Source organism: Cervus canadensis, chromosome 6 (genome assembly GCF_019320065.1).
Source record: "Cervus canadensis isolate Bull #8, Minnesota chromosome 6, ASM1932006v1, whole genome shotgun sequence".
Taxonomy (NCBI): domain Eukaryota; kingdom Metazoa; phylum Chordata; class Mammalia; order Artiodactyla; family Cervidae; genus Cervus; species Cervus canadensis.
The window spans coordinates 23,711,059-23,720,749 of record NC_057391.1 but is presented as its reverse complement, the minus strand read 5'-3'; the positions used below and the strand labels follow the sequence as shown (position 1 = coordinate 23,720,749).

General features: G+C 39.8%; 1 protein-coding gene across 1 annotated transcript; it reads left to right on the top strand.

Annotated features, from left to right (window-relative positions):
* Positions 1–811: 811 nt before the first annotated feature.
* LOC122443559 (epididymal secretory protein E3-beta-like) lies at positions 812–1,283 on the top strand. Its single transcript, XM_043471851.1, has one exon. It carries the CDS (start codon positions 812–814, stop codon positions 1,250–1,252), a length of 441 nt encoding a protein of 146 aa, XP_043327786.1. The 3' UTR covers positions 1,253–1,283.
* Positions 1,284–9,691: the final 8,408 nt, after the last annotated feature.

Here is a 9,691-nt window from a genome sequence, read left to right as displayed (position 1 = left end):
CAGGGAGCTAGTTTAAAGGGGAGACTTTTTCAAGCAACTCTCTGCCCTGATTTTGAACAGAGTAGCTCTTGTGCGGGCAATTTCAATCTTGGTACCTGATTGATTAGAACAATATTTCAAAATTGGAACTCATTATGATGACATTCTTAACAACAGATCAAGATTGTTTATAATGACAATAATTAGGGAAATAGCTTCTGAGAAGGGGTATGTGTAGTCAGAAGTGATAGCCTGTTTCACAGGCTTTGGGGAAGTGTCATAAGGAAGACAAGATCCTGGGAAGCAACATCTTTCAGAGTCAGTGTAGCTGCAGCCTAGGATTTCAGGGAACCAAAGCCTCCTGCTGAGAAAATATCTCCCAAGTCTCTATTCATCTTCTGCATACCCTTTAAAGGTGACAACCTTTTGCAATTCACAAACATAAAGCTTAAAATCCTGTTTTCTTAAGGATATACACGCCTCTATGAATTGATCTGGATGCAAAACAGTTAGCTAAAGGGAAATAAGTTCCTTAGTTCAGGTAGAAGAGAGGGCAGACAAGAGGTATTTGGAACTGTTGAAATAAACTTCATTAAGTTTTTACAATTTTGGGCTTGTCTCGGACAGGCTATAGCGTATTTTCATTTCTTATAAACTTTATTATCTCATGAGACTTATCTTCCAGCCTGGAAACCAAACGGTAAAATTGGGTCCAAGTGCCTACAGTGGCAGAGAAAGGAATTTTAAGGTGGAGCTCAGCTCTCAGGGCAGTGCTGGGACAATGCTTTCCTCTCTCTTCCCTGTGCCTCCGCAGGTGGTCCTGGTGACTGAGATGGCATCCACTCTAAAGGTCCTAGGCTCTCTGTGGGCTCTGCTGTTTCCTCTATGTGGGCTTCTTGTACACAGCCAGAACCTTTCCTGGAGGGAATTTGTGAAACAGCACCACCTGAGCACAAACTGGGCATTCAGCAAGTACAAATGCAACGATCTGATGAGGGAAAGAGGCATTCCAAAAGACAAGAACTATCATATCTTCATCTATACCTTATGGCACAGAATTGTACATATATGCATGAGGAACTGGAGAGACCACCACAGAAACATATATATATGGGTCCCATATCCCTTCAAGATACTCAAGTGCATCCGGAAGAACAGCAAAAGCAGTTACGAAGATTACAAGAGCTACAGCTACATTGAATTCCATTGCAGCATGAATGGGTTTGTTGATGGCATAGAGGACATGAGGTTCCTAGAGGATATCGGCACCTAGAAAGTCCACCCACACTCACGGCTCTCAGTGTTCAGTGCTCCCAAGTGGTGACCCTGCATCCAGCAAGAGCCCTTACATTTATGTACCAACATTTTTCAACTACTTAGCATTTTTCATGTGGTTTCTTGCTCTCATAACCGCCTGTGTTGTTTCTCTGCCTGGAATACCCTTCTGCTCTCATTTATCTGATTTTCTTCTTCTTTTTTTTTTTTAAAGATTTTGCACATACGGCATCTCTTTTTTACTATCCCAGGAATTTTCCTGATATTGATTCTCCTTATACCTTTGCAAACTGAATGATCTTCCCATCCCTAAATAAATTATATCATTCCAATGTGTACGAAATGTATTTATGTGTACAGAGTATGTGTTCTGTGATTAGTACAGGTGTTTTACGTGTGTGTTATATAGCTTATGCTTAAATGTGATTTGTAGTGTTTATAGGTTTAAAGTATGTTATATGTGTGTGTCTACTGTGTGCACACAATAGATGTGTATGAAATGTGATGAAAGTATAACTACTTATGTGCTAAGCAGGGGATAGTACGTGACCTAGGCATTGATGGTGGAGACATGTTGAATTCCACCCGGATTGGTGGGTGTGGCCAAAGCTGATTAGGTATAAAATATGTAGCATGTTCCTGACACATAGCAGGTGCTCAGTCAACAATGATTTTCTTCCTTCCTCATCCTTTGACTCGGTATTTTAACTTTGAGAAAACACACATGACAAGTGCCCAGCAATTGTCTGCTCTCTCTAGGTTTCATTACAAATATCTGTAAGGAGGGTACTGCATTTTAGATGAGTTAAGGTTATATGTTTCCTAATGAACAAAATATCAAGTAGAAGATATGAACATAAATGAGTTTATCTGATAATAATCATGTTCACATGGCAGAAATATAAGGTAAGGTTAGAGGACTTTAAAATGAAACTCTGTTCAAGAGTGAGGCTTAAGACTTACACTCTGTTGAAGAAAAGAGGAAGTATATGGGAGAAGGAAATGTTGAAGACAGAAGTAAGTAATGTCCACAATAGTTCTGTTTGCTAAATAGGGGATAGAGACACAGGGTAAGAGAAATGTTCATGTCATATAATTATGCCCAGGGCAGGTATGTGAAGGAGAAATACTAAACACTATTATTCAGTCTCCAGCATCAACAAATGACTCAAACCTTGAAACAACTAGAAAAAAGACCAAGGTATAAACATTTTATACCTTGACAAACCTAGACAGCGTATTAAAAAGCAGAGACATTACTTTGCTGGCAAAGGTCTGTCTAGTTAAAGCTATAGTTTTTCTAGTAGTCACGTATGGATGTGAGAATTGAACCACCAAAAAGGCTGAATGCTGAAGAATTGATGCTTTTGAACTGTGGTGCTGGAGAAAACTCTTGAAAGTCCCTTGGACTGCAAGAAGGTCAAACCAGTCAATGCTAAAGGAAATCAACTCTGAATATTTATTAGAAGGACTGATGCTGCAGCTGAAGCTCCAATACTTTGGCCACCTGATGTGAAGAGCCATCTCATTAGGAAAGACCCTGATGCTGAGAAAGATTGAAGGCAAGAGGAGAAGGGGATGACAGAGGACAAGATGGTTGGATGGCATCACTGACTCAATGGACATGAATTTGAGCAAGCTCCAGGAGATGGTGAAGGACAGGGAAGCCTAGTGTGCTGCAGTCCATGGGGTCACAAGGAGTTGGACATGACTGAGTGACAGAACAACAATAATATAAGAATTTTAAATTAGCTGATATTTTAAATTAGTTTGCACACTGTAAGGAAGCAGAATTTTCCACCCTGAAATATACCTCTTTGGCATAGGGATCATTTTAGCCTGGTTATTTTTTAAGAATATTACTCAGCCATTAAAAAGAATTCATTGGAATCAGTTCTAATGAGATGGATGAAACTGGAGCCCATTATAAAGAGTGAAGTAAGCCAGAAAGATAAAGACCAATATAGTACACTAATGCATATATAAGGAATTTAGAAAGATGGTAATAACCCTATATACAAAACAGAAAAAGAGACACAGATGTACAGAACAGACTTCTGGACTCTGTGGGAGAAGGCGAGGGTGGGATGTTTTAAGACAACAGCATCAAAACATGTATATTATCAAGTGTGAAACAGACCACCAGCCCAGGTTGGATGCATGAGACAAGTGCTCAGGGCTGGTGCACTGGGAAGACCCAGAGGGATGGGGTGGGGAGGGAGGTGGGAGGGGGGATCAGGATGGGGATACATGTAAATCCATGGCTGATTCATGTCAATGTATGACAAAAACCACTACAATATTGTAAAGTAATTAGCCTCCAACTAATAAAAATAAATGGAAAAATAAAAAAATAAATAAAAACTTTCTTCAGTAAAAAAAAAAAAGAATCATCAGATATGAGAGAGATTCTGAAAACCAAATAGAAGTTACTTTTGTAACTCTTTTGTAGGAGACATTTGGGCTTCCTAGGTGGAAATAGTGGTAAAGGACCCGCATGCCAATGCAGGAAACAGAAGAGCCGTGGGTTCAATATCTGGGTCAGGAAGGCCCCCTGGAGGAGGGCATGGTAACCTACTCCAGTATTCTAGCCTGGAGAATCCCATAGACAGAGGAGTCTGGTGGACTATGGTCCATAGGGTTGCAGAGAGTCAGACACAACTGAAGCAACTTAGAACACACACAAGAGACAATCACAGGTAAAAGGGAAATCTCCATTTGTAAGAGTGTCTTCCTGCTGTACCAGGAAGGTGGGTGGGGGTGACTAATTCTCTAGAAACTTACTGATGGAGAAGGCAATAATAAACCTGCAAAACAATCTCATCCTTGTTTACAGTGCTTTTCTTGGTCATCTTCCATAGACTCCTCACCCTCAACATCTCCTTTTGTCTTTACCTAAAGATGGTGTTTAAGGTGATGGCATCAGCCATTTTGGTGAGTTACTCAGCTCTCCGAGTGTCTGCTATGTATTATACATGTTATTAAACATTTGTTTGTTCTCCCGTCAATATCTCATATAATATAATTATTGCACCAGTTAAGCTACAAGGGGAAAAGGAAACAAATTTTCCTCTCAGCAACACCGCCCTGGAACTCGGGCCTCAGTGAGTGGCCAGTGAATCTAGATTGATCATCATGTCCCAGATAGCTCCTCAGCTTTGCAGTTTTTTCAGTGTACTTGGAAATGAGCAGAAGCCTGGGAGATAAAGAACTTTACCAACCAAACTCACAAGAGATTAGTATTAAACAGTAGTTCTATAAGCAGATAGGATAGGGGGTCCCCATAGAAAGAGAACCAGGAAGGGCTTTCTTAATATAAGAGAAGCCATTTTAGCCATAGGCATTTCATGGTCTCAACTTGGTCACAAGATCTTAAGGGAAGTAAGGGATGCAGGAACAAAGGGAAAGCAATCAAGAAGTAATTGTTCAGCAATAAAACAGTGTCTCAGTTCCTCTTCAAAGGACATACATAACAATCTGATAAAGTCTTTTGAGTTCCAGATGCAGGACAGAAAGATGCTGTTGACCCTCCTGACTTCAGTCGACTAAAGCTTGGATTCTGTCAACATTTCCCCAGTTCTACACTGAATTCTCTGCTCAAGTCTCTTCATGATATGCAAATACCCTTAGCTTAAAACTTCCCCAGTTTTGCTGTTTGTGGAGACTGCTTTGGGAAAAATCTTTGGTGTGCTCCTAACTTGTGTGCATGCTAAGTTGCTTCAGTCGTATCCAACTCTTTGCGACCCTAAGGACTGTAGCCCTCCAGGCTCCTTGCTGCAAGTAATAAATCTTTCCTGCTCCTGATCTTTGCCCTGGTTGTGTCTTTTGGCTTGACATCCATGTTAGGTGGTTAGAATAGGAAACAGGAGTCCAGAATGGCGGTGGCTAAAAGACAAGGAAAGGAAAAGCCCGCGAAAATAGAACAAAGGAAGGTCCGAGGACGGGAGTGAGGACCTCAGGTAGAACAAACAGCATCTTGGCTAGCCCAATTTACATAGGGCAGGCCCAGGAGGAGGAAAAAGCATATAAAAAGAGGAGCCAAAGGGCCAGGGCTCTCTCTTCATATCTTTTGGGTCGGCATGCCCTCATGTCTCGAGGATGTATTTTCCTTTTATTTCCTAAGTAAAACTGAGCTGTAACACAGAGCAGTAACCCTGATCTGTCTGAGAGCTATAACACGGCCTGTCCAAGGGCTGAGAGCTGTAACACAGTCTATCTGAGAGCTGAGAGCTATAACACGGTCTGTCTGAGAGCTGTGACACACTGAGGGCTTTAACCGCTTCAAATTTTTGTTGTGACAAGACAGAACCGAGGAGATTACACTCCCCTGACATCCACCAATAGGCAAATTCAGTTTTCTGGGGGTAACAGATCTTCATCAATGATCAATTTACATATGGGAAACACAAGTTGTTTTTCTTACTTGATAAATACTGCTTTAAAATGTACTGGTGTATCCTGGTTTCCTAGAGTCATATTTTAGGATTGGCTTTTCAGCTCTCCTACAATAAGTTTTTCACAAATACCTCACTTTCAAAATTCTTTAAAATTTGTTTTTATTAAAATGTTAAATGATGATGGTTCAAAACAGTATAGGAGGAAAATGAATTTAAAAGAAATTATTAATAGTTGTAAAAAATTAGTAAACAGTACAGGAGGGCATGGCAACCCACTCCAGTATTTTGCCTGGAGAATCCCATGGACCGAGGAACCTGGCAGGCATTGGTCCATGGGATTGCACAGAGTTGGACACGACTAAAGCGACTTAGAATGCAGACACACACACATACACACACAGACACACACACACACACAGACACACACACACACAATCTCAATTAAATTGAACTGGAAGACCAGAAGAGGGAGCTCTCACACCCTATGACCTAGCAGGGTTAGTCAGGACTTTCCTGGCAAGGATTCAGCCAATGAAAAGCCACGGACTCTTTGTTTATTATAGCCCTCCAACTTCCTTTCTTTTCTCTATTAAAGCATTCTCTTTCCCTTGCTATGCAGGGACTTATTTCTTGACTGCTTTTCCTTCATTTCTCCATTTCCCCACTTCTTTAATTAGTAACTGTCTGCATCTGCTCTTTGGAAAGTGGGAAGTTCTGCTAATAAGAAACGGAAAGACTTTTGTACCCGGAGGATTCTGCAAGGTCTTACTCAGTTTCAAGCACACAGTCTTCATAATCTGACCTGTGCCCACATTTCTAGGCTCATCTGGATATCATAGGATATGATATCCACAGGATATCACTCACTTTACTTGTTCTCTTAGTAGTAGTCATATGTAGCCACTTACAGTTCCAGGAGTATGCCATACACATTCCAGTCACTGAAACTTTGCTCTCACTTCTTCCCACTTGGTGAAAATCTGCCCTATGTTTATGTCCCAGTTCAGTCCATGGCCACTGAGAAGCTGCTAGGCTCCAATCGATGATGATCCCTTCCTCTTAACTCATTTACATCATACATTTGGCATTTAGCATATGCTGCTTTGTTTGGTTAAAATTTTTCTCATATTTTATTCATTCATTCATGTATTCATTTATTCAATAGCATTTATGGAATGCCTACTGTGTGATAAATGCTGTGCTAAACAATTATGGTAGAAGGTGAAAAACCCAGCTTCCATGCAGTCAAGTTCTCTAGAACCGCTTCTTATAATCTGGGGACTTCAAGAAGTCCATGAACCATGTTCCCAAGTCCAAGGTCTGTCTGCTTGCTGTGCAATAGGCCAATGAATCAGAGATGAGGTGTTGAGGCAAGGAATATGACTTTATTCAGAAAGCAAGCTGGACAAGAAGATGGCCAACTAATGTCTCAAAATAATAATCTTGTTGGGGGGATATCTGGTTCTTTTATAGAACAGAGAGGTGTGGAGAAGGTAAGGAAGTAAAGTAAAAAGGTCATAAGTCTCTCAAATGTTTCTGGGAATGGCCAGCTTCAGTGTTAATTTCTTCTTTTCTGCCAGTCACAGGTGGACAGGGTCAGATTGTCTCTCTGTGAATAGTCAAGCAGAAGAGCAGACCATTAAGTATGACTATAATAACAAAAGCAGCAAAAAGCAAAGGTTAAAATCGAAGAAGCAGATCCAACATGGAGCAAAAATTGGCTCTTCCTAATAACAGCCCATTATTTTGTATGAATTTGTACGTACGAATTTGTATGAAATTGTATGAATGCTTCTTGGTATGTCTCCATTTGGGGACAGCAAATCAATGGCTTTTATCAAATTCTCAGAGAAGTTTACAGTCATTGGTCTAGTGGCTGTGATATAATTACCACACATATGCACATAACTATAAAAAAATTCTATTAACCTAGTCAAAACTCATTTTACAAACCAGGGTTAGTGGTCCCAAAGGAATTTATGTTAGAGATACTCTAACTGGAAAAATTTCAGATTTTGTCTGTCACATGGGATAGCCCATATTTTAAGAGTCAGCATTTTCTAGGACAAAGATATTATTCAGTGGTCTTGTTCAAAGATAGACATTTTCACAAGCTATTACACACATCAAAATTATAATAATTCCATAAACACTCTTATACAAAGTTTATTTCTGATCCAACATAACTCTCTAGTTCACATCCATACTGCTGATGGTGAGCAGGTGTGAGATGGGAAAAGGGAAAGATGCCTTGCTGTGACATCTTCACTCTTTGTTCTGCATTCTGAGAAAATTTCTATCCCATCTTGCTTTCATGAGCTTTTTGTATTTTATAATCCTCAAACCCTCCCCTCAAATATTGAAGAATCCTAGCAATAAAATATCTTATGACACTCATCAAAAATCCTAAATTTCCATTTGAGAAATGGGAGGCAGGTATTCTTGTTTCCCCCCACATAACCATACGAGTAGCTGTAAATCCAAAGCTAGAAGTCAACTTGCTTCACATAGAAATTCTAACTCAATTAGAAGGAATGAGGGAAAGCTATTAAGTAAATGTGTGGTTAGTAAAAGCCACCCTGCTTTGAAGACCTGGAGCAAAGAGCAGAAGAACAAGACAGCAAATCTGATGTTTTCTAACTGAACTTACACTTCAATTATACTTTGGTATAATTATAATATAATTTAACAATGAAAATAGAATCCAATGAGTGCTTATAGGATCTGAACAATTAGGGCTGGAAGATTTCTGTGCCTGGAGAGAGGAAAGTTCAGAGGAGAGGATATATGAGCACAGTCTAGAAAGATGGGTAAGCAACCAAGCAGACTAGGTTGGAAAGGATGTTCCAGGAAAAAGAAATAACACCTGTAAATCTATGAAGTGTGAATAATTTTTTTTAAAGTTAGAATTGTGGCTATCAAGAAAGTCTAAATAATAAATTCATGTCATTGAATAAGTTCATAAATAAACCCAATTTATTAAACTCATCAACAATAAGGAAGTCAGTAACATCCAAAAAACAGTTCATATGTGACTTTAGTTTACAGAAATGTATGTTCTTTGCTGGATAAAATTCATTTGCATCACCATGAACAGGAATGACGCACTGTTATCATTTTATAAAAGCTTATGTCTATTCTGCAAATCAAAGGTATACACCTTCACAGTGTCTGTTCATCCACAGTGAGTCTGCTAGACAAATTCTGGTACTAAATGAAAAGACTCCCAGTAATCTCTTTTGTCCATTTCCAAGTCTTGGACAATTTTCCCTTCTGTTATTGTTATTATTCAGTTGCTAAGTTGTGTCCAACTCTTTGAGACACCATGGACTGCAGGGTGTCAGTCAGGCTTCCCTGTCCTTCAATATCTCCCAAGTTTGCCCAAGTTCATGTCCATTGAGTTGGTGATGCCATCCAACCATCTCATCCTCTGTCGTCCCCTTCTCCTCCTGCCCTCAATCTTTCCCAGCAATAGGGTCTTTTCTAATGAGTCAGCTCTTTGTATCTGGTGGCCAAAGTATTGGAGCTGCAGCGTCATCATCAGTCCTTCCAATGAATACTCAGGGTTAATTTCCTTTAGAATTGACTGGTTTGATCTTCTTGGTGTCCAAGGGACTCTCAAGAGTCTTCTCCAGCACCACAACTCAAAAGCATCCATTCTTTGGTGCTCAGCCTTTTTTATGGTCCAACTTTCACATCCGTATTATGACTATTGGAAAAACCATAGCTTTGACTATATGGCCCTTTGTGGGCAAAGTGATATTTCTGCTTTTTAATATATCAAGTTTGCCATAGCTTTCCTTCCAAGAAGCAAGCATCTTGTTTAGAAAATGTATAGAGATTGTTATGACTGATGTGAAGAGGATGAAGGAAGTCACAAGAAATAGTCTGATACAGCAATAGGCCAAAGAAAAAACTGTATCACATGCTCAAATTGACCAATGAGTTAAGAGTTGAAGGCTGTCTCGAGTGTCAGGAATTCAATTCCACAGAAACAATAAAACTAAACCTCACAAAGGAACTTGGAACTCATCACCTAG